General features: G+C 35.3%; 1 protein-coding gene across 4 annotated transcripts in view; it reads right to left on the reverse strand.

Annotated features, from left to right (window-relative positions):
- The window catches only part of CEP135 (centrosomal protein 135), a 35,032-nt gene that overhangs the window by 5,079 nt on the left and 16,542 nt on the right, over positions 1–13,411 (reverse strand). For all 4 annotated transcript variants that reach the window (XM_026791551.2, XM_014264900.3, XM_074541485.1 and 1 more), the window contains 10 exons: positions 11,356–11,433; positions 11,043–11,194; positions 9,223–9,338; positions 8,998–9,152; positions 8,482–8,537; positions 7,358–7,526; positions 5,370–5,480; positions 3,499–3,684; positions 2,393–2,602; positions 1,223–1,425 (listed from right to left, as the gene is read on the reverse strand). In XM_026791551.2, the coding sequence (XP_026647352.2) occupies positions 1,223–1,425; positions 2,393–2,602; positions 3,499–3,684; positions 5,370–5,480; positions 7,358–7,526; positions 8,482–8,537; positions 8,998–9,152; positions 9,223–9,338; positions 11,043–11,194; positions 11,356–11,433 (1,436 nt within the window). The remainder of the gene's footprint in view (positions 1–1,222; positions 1,426–2,392; positions 2,603–3,498; positions 3,685–5,369; positions 5,481–7,357; positions 7,527–8,481; positions 8,538–8,997; positions 9,153–9,222; positions 9,339–11,042; positions 11,195–11,355; positions 11,434–13,411) is intronic.

Here is a 13,411-nt window from a genome sequence, read left to right on the forward strand (position 1 = left end):
GTTTGTTTTTGCTATTTTGTTTGTTTGTTTTTTGGATTTTGTTGGTTTGTATTTCTTCTAAGATTCACATTGAACTTTGTAATCAGGACATTCTATTAGCTTATGTTTGTTGTATGCAATTAATATTTTTTTCCCCCAAGTAAACAAAAATCAACAATACTAAAACATGAAGCAATTACTTGCACAGGGGCAATAATAATGTCATCATCTCCAGATTCACTGAGAACATTGCTACTTGAGGTGGACCATCATAAGCTATCACAAGTTGTAGCCTCCACATAAATCAACCAAAAACATACTTCTTGCACATCTGTGTCACCAAGTTCCAGACAGTTTAAGTGGGCTATATGCCACATCTCATGAGGAGTATTGCCTGTTCCATTAACTTCCACATTTCCTTTCTCTTCCTACATTAGTGTTTACTAAATGGGTGGATTTCTACATCTGAAATTCTGCTTTGACTTTACTCTTCACCACCATCTGCACTCGGCTGCTACTCCTCTTTCTTACTATTTAATGCAGAGCTACCACTAGCTCCTGCTGATGTATCCTTAGGAGAATTTCACACACACAAAGTACCTCCTCTCTTAACTTCATTGCTCCAAACAGATCAGTCTTTCTTATATACAAGTGTTGCTAACAGTCATTGCTTCTTTAGGCAGATCCACAGCAGAAGTTGTTGCTGGCCACATTTAGTGGAGGTGTCAGGTTTAGTTCTGTTTGTATTTCAAAGGAATAAGCGACACAGGACTTTTCCAAAACAGTTAATATCAACAGCAGCAAAAGTACTTTTGCTTTTCTTAAAGCACTATGACTTCACTATTTATTATGTAAATGAAAATGTATGTATCATTATGTATCATTGTGCAAGGACAACAGGCATCTTCAGTAGATAAGCAATTCACATTTACCATGAATTTAATATACTTGGAGTTTTTTTGTGAGCAGTAAGCACATATTAAAATTTTATGTAGAGGATGTTTCCTTGGGAACTCCTATTTAAGTTTACTGCTTGCACCAAACTGATGTTCAGTGCTGAATACTTGAAAGCAATATGAAAGACCTGTGAAGAAATTTTAAATTATGCCATGAAAGGACAAAAGACATTGCTGCAAAAATCTGTTCAGCCAAACTAAACAGCAAGATTTTGTGAATAAGTATTGTCACATAGAAATAGTTCTTTTGCAAACTACATAACACACACACATTTGTTAAAACTTACAGTTTGCTCTCAGCCAGGGTCAGCTTGTCTTTCAGTAACTGAATTTCGGTATCTTTGTCTTGGGACATTAATTGATTCTGAAATTCTTTGTCTCTACTAGTAGCCAATAACGTTTCAAGATTCTGAACTGTAAGTCTCTCACTGGACAGCTGCTTTTTCAGCAACTCTCCTTCTGATTTTGTATCTTCTAATTCTCCTAGAACCTAAGGCACAAATTTTATATGTTATTAATACACTCATTTACAAACACAGAGAATTTTATTTTGTGAAGAGTTGTTACAAAAACTGAAATGATTGGAAGTTTCATAAAAAAGAATAGGAAACTGAATGCACAAAATAATGTAAAGCCTACAATTCTTTTAAACTGTACTTAATTTAAAACTATTCAAGCTGTGCATCTGTCAAATGTTTTACTGGCATTACTGAGTGCTGGAAATGTTTAGGTGAGTACCTCAAACATGAATTGGCTTTAAACAGTACAACTTTACACAAGTACAAAAACAGTATTTACTATACTTCATTCTATTTGACTAGGTCAGCTCACAATGGGCCTCTTGGCTTTTGCTGAAAATGTAGAAATACTTGTTTTCCTCTTCAGTTCTGTGAATATAAACAAATTTTACTGTCCTCAAGGTGTTGAATATTACAGTCACAGAAAGGCTGACCAAGCCACTAAATGAAGACAAAATCAGCTGTAAAGAAAAACGTTCAGAAAATATGAATATTTAGAACTTTTAAAATTATTTCAAAATATTCAATTAATTCCAGCTATATCTAAATTTCTTAATTGAAAAGAAGCCATTAGGATAGGGTCTTTACTATTTAAATAAGAAGTGCACTATTTGCTTTTTATAAAGTTTGAGTATATTAAAAAACCAAAAAGAAATATATATATATATAATATATATATATATAATCTGTCTGTGGTACACCTTAAAACTACACCTGCAACATTTTGCAGTGATAATGAATCAAAGAAACTCCCTCTTTTTGTACAAAATCCACAGCTACAGATCTGTGTATGGTAGAACTTATAACTTATATAAAAACACAAAACTAATGATGTAAATTAACTTACCTTGCTCTAAGAAGCAATTATTTTCTCCAAAACCATTAAAAGCAAAGGAAGTTACTTTGTTACAGCAAATGAAATTCACCTTTGCTGCTTACCCTTTCATAATCCATGCTTTTGGACGTCAGCTGTCGAGCTAAAAGTTCCTTGCTAGCCTCAAGTTTCACACAGAGTTCTCTCACAGAAGTGAGATCTGCCAACACAGATGCCTTATCCTGATTTTCACGTTTAAGATCGTCTTCCAATCTGGACATATTTTTGGTTATGGAGGAGATCTGAGATTCATATACTTGATGTGCAACAATATGCTAAACAAAACCAAATATGGATACATTTTCAGTGTTAAATTTAAGAGTTTTCTGTTGAATAACCTGGGTTTTTTAACACTTTATTTTCCCATCAAAGTTAATTTTCCCTGTAAAATTAACCTAACATTCCTTTCCTCTCCCTAAAACATAGCTAAAGGCAACTAATAAACCATCTCTGCAATTTTTAATCACCAACTTGAGGATTTATACGAGTACTATAAAAGGGTGGAACAAGAATTAAAAAGCTTAAACCCCAAACATACGACCTATTTTTTAACTCAGCTTACAATATAATCTCTAACTCTTTCTGGCTAACTATGAGTATGGAACAAAATGTAGTCAATCCACCACAATTATGCTCTAGAACTTCTTTAGAACTTCCCTTATTGCTTCTAAAATATAAATCTCATTACGTTCTATGATATTAGTCTAGGATTCAGTATTATGGAATTTTGATTCTGAATTTGGATGTCTACCAGATTTTTACCTTGATTCCAGCCACCAATGCTTCAAATACTTAATTCAAAGTTTCAGAGAAACGTAAGAACCAAGCTTGCAAAATACTTATAAAGCTATATGCAAATGTTCTGAAGCAACTAAAGAAAAGTTTCTTACAATGTCATAGTAAGTGATAACCCAACAGAAGAGATCTAAAACTATGAAAATATATGCCATGTTTTTAATTTTGGGCAAGCAGGGGTGAAGCAAAGTAAAGCACATCTAAACTAACAGTAACTAATCAGTCACTGTTTCAAAAACTCCAGCGGTCATATTTGAAACACTCACATACAGAAATAATTTTCCACTAAGCTGTTAAAAATCATACATTGACTTTATTAAAAGGTACTTGGATGTATCCACTGTCCTAGGTGGAATTTCACTGCACAAGTCATTACCCCTTGAATCTCTTTTTCCAGAAACTCCACTCTCTCTCGAAGATGTCTCCGATCTGTATCTACCGAAAGGAGTTCCAGTCGCACGGAGCTGCTTTCTCCTTCAGCTTGGTGAGCCTTCATTTCCCAGCCTTCAGCTTGGCTATGGAGCATCCGGAACTTCTCTAACAATTCTTGGTTTTCTTTTTCCTAATGAAACAGTAAATCACTCTGCAATGATCAACATACCCTCAAGTTGTCTGATCTCATTTCATGCCTATTCCTTACAATATCTATTCTTTTTTTTTCCCCAGAAAGCAGAACTTCCTTCATTTTCTCAATCCCACTATCCGGCAACTATTAAAATTCATCATCCCTTTTCCAAGTCCAAATAGCAAATAAATACACATATGACATTAAATTTTGGAATTTGGAAAATGGAATTACACTTAGGAGTTGCTAATGAGTTTTAAGGCTCCCAGGAGAGGGGTTATTTTGGATCTCTCTGCAGTGTCAAGGGTCACATTACTGAGATACACTGCGTGCTGCCTTTTCCAAGAAATTAAATTTTCAGCTCTTTTATTTACTTTACTCTTAAAAATATTTGTATTATAGCAGTGCCTGAAACACTGGTAATCTACTGGAGCATATACACCTTAGGAGTATCACAAAGGTACAAAAATGCAAGCTTTGGTGCTCACCATTTGTGCAGTGATAGAAAAAATGCTGCTTATGAATTTTATTTTGGCCAAGTGTGGATTATAAGGCAGGGATAAATTTTTCTTATTTACCTCCATTCCCTGCTCACCCAATGTGCAGTGGGATATGGACATTGGTAGTATAAATCAGATTTATCTAATGAGAAAGGCAACTGTTTCTGAAATTCCTTCTGTGTATCCTGCAGAAGTTGGGAAGTGCAGATAGGATCAGGTGGAACATTAGGAAATAGAAACTTGAGACTTAGCAAGTGAACACTGTGCAGAAAAGTAAATCCTTGTCTCCACAGGCATTACCCAGACATAATACTAGAAAAATCTCTGAATTGGTCGCTGGCTGTGTATTCTATAGCTTTCTGATACCCAACTTGAATAACTGGATTATCATTTGCCAAAGATGCAGCCCCGTCTGTAGCTGAAGTAGTTTGAACACGTGATATATTGTAAAATTCTTCAAAAATAAACTTCAAGTATTTTAGATTGATAGTTCTAAGCTAACCTACTAATTACCTTAACTTTTTATCCATGCTTCAGTTTCTACTTGTAAAAAGTGGTTGAATTTACATGCATTCATCTGGACATGCAAGCTGAAGTCAGATCGAAATTTAACTCTTCCCAATTCAAAGTCACATAATAAATCTGCCAGTTCATGTTGTCCTATTTGTTTTAAATGATCTTATGTTTTAACTCATATATCGTGCTTTTGAATCCAAGTATCAGGATAAAGGACATTTAACTAGAGCACTTTTAACAGTACTATTTTTACAATTTTATGCAGAACAGATATTTTTTTTTCTTTTCCAAAAGGGCAAAATAATTAAAATCATTTTATAAGTTGCTTGCTGCCTAAAAACATGAAACAGCACCTGTTATTTTACTGATTGCCTGGTCAAAACCCAAAAAGCAAAATAACATTCAAACATGACATGTTTGTCTATCTCCAGCATTATGGCCAACTGAAACATGATCCATGAAATTGTGATGTGCTAGAATTAATCAGTGCTTCAGATCTAACAATGTGTTATATGAATCCCCCACTAGCAGCTTTGAACACTGCAGAGAAAATAAGGAAAAACAAAAGAAGGAAATGGGACAGGCAGAGAGAACAGCACCCAACCATGCAATTCTTACTTTGTTTTACTGAATGCAGTAACAACTGTCTACAGATTATATTTTTACCTTTGAAGCTATCAAGTTCTCAAATCTGGAGACTTCAGTTATATAACTGTGAACCCTGGTTTTCATTTCTTCTTTTTCACGTATTGCATCTTCAAGCTCAGTACTGATTGCCTAGAGAGATTGCATAAAGGCAAAATTGTGCTTTGCAGTAAATTAATTACTATATAATACTCTATCAGATTAAATCAAAGTAATTGCATATGCCCCACATTTTTTTTTCTATTCTACTTACAGAGCTCTTTGGGATTTGTAGGGTTCAGAAATATCCCGTTACCTTAGATACACCAAAGAGTTTCCAGGCAAGAATAATCACAATAAACAATGATGATCCCACCAGTTCATAAAACATGCAGCTTCCCTGATCTTTGGAAAATTTGACATACTGATGTTTGGGAGCTGGAATTTTTATAGCTTTAAGATTTTTATAGCTTTAAGTATGCCTGAGTAAAGTAAAGTTTTAGATCAATAGAAAGTCAGCTTTCTAACAAAATAACATTTATTTTAAAGTAGAATTGCAAGACAACATAACTAAATGCACTACTAAGATCATATTTAAACATCAAAAATGCACCATGGAATTTATTTGAGATATTTGAACTACTAATTCTGTCCCTCTCAGCTTCAGCTCTCTTCTCCTCTGAGTCCTCTAGCCCAGAGAGGTATCTTTTTCTGTCTCTATGATCAAATGCAGGGAAATAAAAGATGATGCCTTATTTCTTCCCTTCTTTTTGTGGTATATTACTATTCATTAGCCTTTTTACAGTATGGCTTATTTAACAAATGCTAAAATCAGTCTGCCTGTCTCTGTATTAGCCTTCCGAAACACTGGGAAAACTTTCATCATCACATTATGATAATATTCAATATTTCATCTTATTAGGCACCTGTAAAGAGTAGGTCTAATTTCAATAATACATCCTCATATTTATACATTGCACTATAGGTTTTGCAAGAACTGTTCAAGGTCCTACATCACTTGCTTGAAACATGTTGCTATATTATACTTTGTGTCATCAGACTCAGCTGGGGTGACTGAGGGGGACTGAAATAAATGGTTTCGTTAACAATGTCCTGATTGTTTTTAGCATTGGTACTTACAGTGAATTCAAACAACCATTTGTATCTCATGATGAAAATTTTAAAAGGTATTTGAATCTCACAAGGAGCTGCAATAGTTGTATTTGCTATACAAATTGTACGTAACGAGTTCCAACAAAATTCCAGGTTCACTCCTGAGATAACTCTCACATACCCTCTACATAAACTTTCTAATGCTCAGCCCAATAAAAGATGTTACTTACCCTATAAAACACTGAACATTTTGGTTATATATTGTCCATGTTATGCATTTGGAGTTGGGAGGCTTTTGGTCAGCAATAACAAGCTGCTGCACAAAACCAACTCATTATTCCTCCAACACCCTGATCTCCCAAACACCGTAATCTAAAATATGGCATAACTCACTCAATAAATCCAATGTTTCTTGGAAACCAGATGGATGAAATTAATGAATCACTGCACCAGAACAAATTCAGATCTGCTACCAACCCCTTCCTCTCCCTCTCACTTTCACCTGATAATCTGATGTCTGCTTTTGGAATTTCTTTCTCTCTCTCAATAATCACCTCCACAGATAATAAAACCCAATCTTTACCAATTAAATACTGATTGCCAAGTGATATAACCAATTAATATAATTTCATTATATTATAAACAATAAAGTTGTAGATTTATTTTATTTAGATTTCTTTTTTAATCTGAGGAAGGGTTACCAAGCTGAAAGCTTGCCCATTTCTCCCTCACTGCATTGACTACACTTAGATATCTAAAGTATTGCTTTTACAGTTTCAGCCCAGTGATTTTCAACATCCCAGGGCTCAAGAAATACCAATAATTAAACACCTCAATCAAAAGTGAGGATGTAGCAGTTTTGATGCAAGCAAGCAATAAATGATTTAATGCATCAGTATCTCATATTGTCTTCATACCTGGTTTTCTCTGGCCATTGTAGCCAGGTCATCTTGCAGCCGCCTGTTTTCCTTCAGAGCCATTTCCTTCACTCTTCCCATTTCTGCAAGCTCCAGCTGGGATGTGTCCAGCTGGCGGTGCAAGCTGGCTATCTCACGGTCTCTGTTGCTCAGCTTGTCCTGCATCTGGCTATCAAGTGAAAACATTATTAAAGCTGTCCCTTCTTGTACTATAGCACATGCCGCTGAAAATAATCACATAAAATTCTTGCTCTCTGAATGATGACAAACTGAGTCTAAATATAACGTAAACTAAGTATGGAAGATGTCAATATGCAGAAAATAAGATGGATTTAATTTTTAGTTTTGAAGATGTATTAGACAAAGAGCAATTACAGATACCTATGTTTATCTGTGTTTGGTAGTGATTATGGTAATTGCATATTTTATAAGCCATAAAGGAAGAAAACAAATAATTTACACTTGCAGGACAATTATCAAGAGTAATGAAAAGACTAAACAAAAAATTAGAAATATAAACATCTGTAAACTTAAGTGAACTTTTGCACCTTTTTTTTTTTTTTTGGTCACATATAGTTCATACATCAATGTAGCAAATATTCAGTTACACTGGTCTTAAAATATTTAAATATTGGTGTTTAAATTTTTGCTTTTAAGACGCTATAGCTTAAAAAGAGGAAAGAATAAAAGATCACAGGAAGCCCAGCTAAAAACTAAATAAATTAATTATAACTAAGACTGTACTGGTATCTTAAGCTAGAAGAATTGGATTGCTAATCATTATGAATTCAGCTCTGAATCTTACCCAGGTCAATCTAATACGTAGTGGAGTGCTAGAAAACTACTTCTTGGCCAAGAGTTAGGAAACTTTACCAGTTTAGGGAAATTTATACAGATAAGCAATTCTTGAGCACTGTAACAGTTTCTTAGCAGTCTGCAATATAATTGCAGAGGAAGTGCCTTCCAAAGTTGAGTACATCTTTATCAACACAGTACACTCCTCTACTTGACTCAAATGGAATTAACTTAATTTCATCAAAATAACTAAAACAGCCATCTACTTTCCCTTTGAAACTACTACCTGAAACAAAACCTCCAAAGAAGGCATCGTACTCTTTACTTACTCTGTTGAGGACTCCAGCTCAGAGAGAGTTAAACGTAAATGAGCGATTGTTTTTTCCTATGAAAAAAAAATTAAAAGTTGTATTAGGTACTATTATGCTGCAACATAAGAGGACACTTCATTAAATAACTTTTAATGTAAACCTTTATTTTAGTTCTTCACCAATAAGTAATTTTCAAGTTTCTTTGCTTTACTGAGAAAGGATTGTCTTGTCATTGAAACAGATGGAAGTCAGCTATAGATTTTGTCATCTCAGTCTAGTACTTTATATCTCAATAAATACCTCCACATGCAAAATGCAAACAAATGCTTCTTCATTTTCTTGGAGTATTTAGGGAACACAGTAACATTCATAATTAAAGTTCTATTGAGTTGGCAAATGACTCTGCACTGGGTCCAAGCACAGTATTTATGTGCTCTGCACAGACCTTGTCATCAAGGCAAAACATCTCCCTAAAATATAACTGCTTTAAAAATCCCCAGGTGGAATGCAAAGTAGTACTTTTACTGGACATACCCTGTTAGCTAAGTTGTCATCTAAGCATGCAATTCTTTCTGTTTTTTCATCTACGGTTTCTTGAAGACTGTCTTTTTCTTTGTCCAAAACACTAATGGTACTCCTCAGCACACTGACAGCTTCTTCCTGTGAAGTGCTCCTCTGGTTTAACCTATCTAAAAACAAAAGAGTAAGTGCTTTCTATTTTAAAAACAGGAAATAAGCACAAAAATAGTCATAGATTACCTATTATCTCTTTCAGCTTTATAATTTCATCTTGAGCTGCCAGTAGTTCATCCTTTTTGAGGGACAATCTGTGCTGTAAATCTTCAACAGACTTCTGCTGTTGGTCATTTAAGAGCCTGAAAAATGAGTATACAGTTGAAAGAAGCTTGGAACTTATTCTGGGTCTTCAACTTCTGATCTTAAGCTGCTTCAAGGGCAGGAACAGTTCCAGCATAATCTCCTGACAAGGCTGTGTCACCAACCAGCACCAAGGGGTTGTGCCATACTAGCCATCTTCTCTCTTGAGAGAGAGGATTGCTGAAGCCAACACCACTTGGACTTCTGCTTCAAGTCCACCTCAACATCAATGCAAAATGGAGTAATGGAACCTTGGTGGAGCAACCACCTTAGCCACAAACATTTACCTCCTCTTATTTCTGTTACTCTTCATAATGCTACTTGTATCTTTTGACTCTTGCTTCCTAAGGTTTTTGATATGGAGCTCATAGCAGTGATTATCAGCTCCATCACATTTTAAGAAACAACCAAACTGACAGCTACAGTTCTGATCCTACTTTTAAAAAATAAAGAGCCTGAAAGATATTTGAAATCATCTACCTGCACAGTTGGTTGTTTTTCTTGGGAAAAAAAAAAAACCACAAAAATTCCAAAGTAACGAAATGGATTATTTATGAAACAGGTAAAGAAAAAATCCCTGTAAAGTGGGATCCCACAAAGGCTAGAGAAGCTTTTCATTCGTAAAAAACCTCACTAATGCAGAATACAGAATGTCTCCATAAAGATTGCTTTCATCCACTTTGAAGTGAAATCTGAGAGAGAAAAAAAAAGGGCAAAGGGGCAAACACAGCATTTCCACCATGCACAAAATAAAATCAAATGCTAAAATAAATGTAGCCCTACTCCTCATTGTCTTCTTTTTGCAATATCACTGCTTTACACTGAAATTATAGGAACCTAATAAGACTTTTTAATATTTATTATTGTCCTCTTTGTCAACTGGGAGCCTTAGATGAGCTGCAAGGCCTGCTGCTCAGCTTCAGTTCTTCTGAGTAATCCCCCAGGTGCTGTGTGGTACTGCTCAGATGGGGAACAGGGGATACCCCACGCACCCTGGTTTCCCTTGTAAAATATCCAAAAAATGTCATCTACAGCACTACCTATCCTTGATCCTTTACATCAATGGCTCTCATTTCCACCTCTGTTTTCAAATACTGTTCAATATGGTTTTCACTTTCTCTAAGCCTTTTTCTTGTTCTATGACATTTAGACACCTGATGGGAGCTCTTTACTAAAGCAAGTTTAAAAAAGCACAATGATCCTGAAAGTTTAAATAGGCCTTATAAACACATGAGGATACTTGAATCCTCCAGTTCCAAGCACGCCGGTCAAACCCCCACGGACTGTGTATGGATCATAAGGTACCAGTTCTCAAAACTGTAGGTCCTACTGCTGCAATTTGCAAAGGCATCTGTCTTCTTTTTAACAAACAGTTAACAGTTTGGGAATCCTTTTAGAAACCTTTAGTTCTACTACATTCATAAACAGAAAATATGGTTATTGGAGGAAACAACTCTAGAATGAACCATAAAAATTATCAGTATATTTGGTCATCAAGTAAGTCCAAGACAAGCTTGCTGTAAAAAGCTACCACAGCACTTTCCTTACTTACACCCACTTTTTTTAACATACAAGCTATACCGGGTAATTTTTTAAATATTTATTATAGTCTTTCTCAGGAACTCAACTCTGCTATACAGTCACAGAATAAACAGAATTATTCTAGCACCTGCAAAAGATCACACATTTTGTATCAGACTTACTGAAGTGAGCAAATCTCAGCTTTAAATTGAGAAGAATCATCAGAAGCCTGGGCAAGTTTACTTGATTTCAGATTTAATTCATTTTCCAAATAGTTTATTCTTTCTTTCAGGATAGAGACTGTAGTCCTTAGTTCACACTTTTCAATCTGAAGCTGTAATTTAAAATAAATAACCAAAGGTTATTATGGCAGAAAGCTATCAAAACTTGGCTTTTAAATAAATTCAGGTTGAAAACAGATATTAAAATTAATTTCTGGAACAATCTATCCTATTTGAGAAATAATAAAAGCTTACTTCCTAAAAAAGCACTTACTCCTTGAATATTATTCTCCAATTCTGAAATATCATGCTGCAGCTTTGATTTTTCATGGTATGCTGCTTCTTGATGCATCTGAGAAATATAAAATTACATGTAACAAGACAGACATTTTTCGATTTAATCAGAGAAATTTAAGCTTTATGCTTCAGAAAATATTGTTTTATATTCTTAGATGAATGACCAAATGCAAAACTCTCTCTGTAGAACTACAGAACATTAGCTGAAAATACATTATTGTAGTTTAATATAACATCACTGATTTTGGGTTTGATTCTTGGTTTAGATTTTTTTAAATAGTATATTTATATTTGGTCCCAACCAAATTAATATTTGTGAGTTGTAGAGTTTACTGAGCCACATGAGGTTGCATGCATGTATAACTTAGTACCCTAAGACATTTTAAATATATTTATTCAAATATTCTTAACTACAACATGTAAGGCATGCTACAAAGCTAATTGGCCTTTCCCTATATCTATGAAGAAGCCTTTAAAGATTACTTATTTGTTCCCTGACTTCTGTGCACAACTGCAGTGAAACAAACCCTCGCAATTCCTAGAAATGCTTTAGATTAGTGTGTTTGTAAAGGTATTTCCAAGTGGCACACATATAAAACATTGGTAGTCACTGATTAGAAAAAGGATGGAGCTGGAAACACATCCCTACTACTGCATGCACATGCTTTAAGCAAAGAGGTCAGAATTACTGCCACTGCATTTAGACGCACAACAGGTCTTTATTTTTGTGGTAGGTAAAATTGTGGAAGCATTCATCATACAATCACTAGTGACATATGTTGTCCTCGGACAAGTCCCTTAAAATGATTTTCAAAAAATTTTAAAACACTGTATTGATGACCAATACAGCAGGCAGGGAAACAAATCCCCTGAAATCACAAGCTCTTGACTATAACCATTAATGCACATTAATAGCAAACATCACATGGTCATAGAACCATAGAATTATATAAGCTGGAAAAGACCTCTAAGATATTAAGTCCAACTATTAATCCAGCACTGCCACATTCAGCACTAAACCACATCCCTATATGACATATCCACATGCTTTTTGAACATTTGCAGGGTTGGTGATTCCACCACACTGCTGGGCTGTCTATCAAGACCATAGTAACAGGAAAATCACTGCAATAATAATCAGTTTTTAAAGGTCAAAAATACTGAAACTTGGATTGAATTTATGTTTCATGGCTCAGTTATGTGCCATTTATAATATACTCTGTTAAAAAATGCAACAGTAACTCAAGATCAGCAAAAATGAAAAAGCCCATATAATCCCCAATTTTTAGGATGAGGAACCATATTTGACTGTGACAGCATCTCCACCTCACCCCCCTCTTTTTTTTTTGGTTAAGCACTAGTGGCCCTCCTGATAGCTGCATCCAGCTTAAGGAGGACTGTGGGATGAGAGCTAACAGCACATAGCTAAGGGATCTAAGTCTTGCCTGGCAGCAGCTGAGGGATAATTGAGCATGTGGCTACTGATTTCATACTGCAGGTATGCAAACAGAAGTCAATAATCTGAGAGAACAGAGCATGGCCCACAGCCCATTGAGCTCTCTTGCATGGCAGCAGGCTGCACACCATTCCCTTTGAGCTGGGAAGCTTCTGAAGGATACTTGTTAAGGCAGAGAGAATCCTTATTGCATCTCATACTCAGCTAATGAGTTGGGAACGAGAGCGCTGAAATGTTGAAATGTTAGCCTAGTGATATAAAGGATTGATTGTTATAATCCTTGAGACAGAAATCACCAAGTATGGATCCAGCCACATTCCTCTGAGGATTCTGGAAGGCAAGAAGACCCTTCTGAACCTCATGACTCAATGGGAAGGTCTCCCTCACAGTTTTGTCTGACCTTGGCCTCTGTGCACAAATACTCAAATGTACCTTATAATCAAATCTTGTTAAACCACCATTGCATCTACCATTGAATTTTTGAAACTCACTGCCTTAAGTGAATAAAATAAATAAAATACATTGTTGCTTCTCTCTTGGGAGTGAAGTGCATGATTTCTTCCACCACAATGACACC

This window comes from Zonotrichia albicollis, chromosome 5 (genome assembly GCF_047830755.1).
Source record: "Zonotrichia albicollis isolate bZonAlb1 chromosome 5, bZonAlb1.hap1, whole genome shotgun sequence".
In the NCBI taxonomy this organism is placed as follows: domain Eukaryota; kingdom Metazoa; phylum Chordata; class Aves; order Passeriformes; family Passerellidae; genus Zonotrichia; species Zonotrichia albicollis.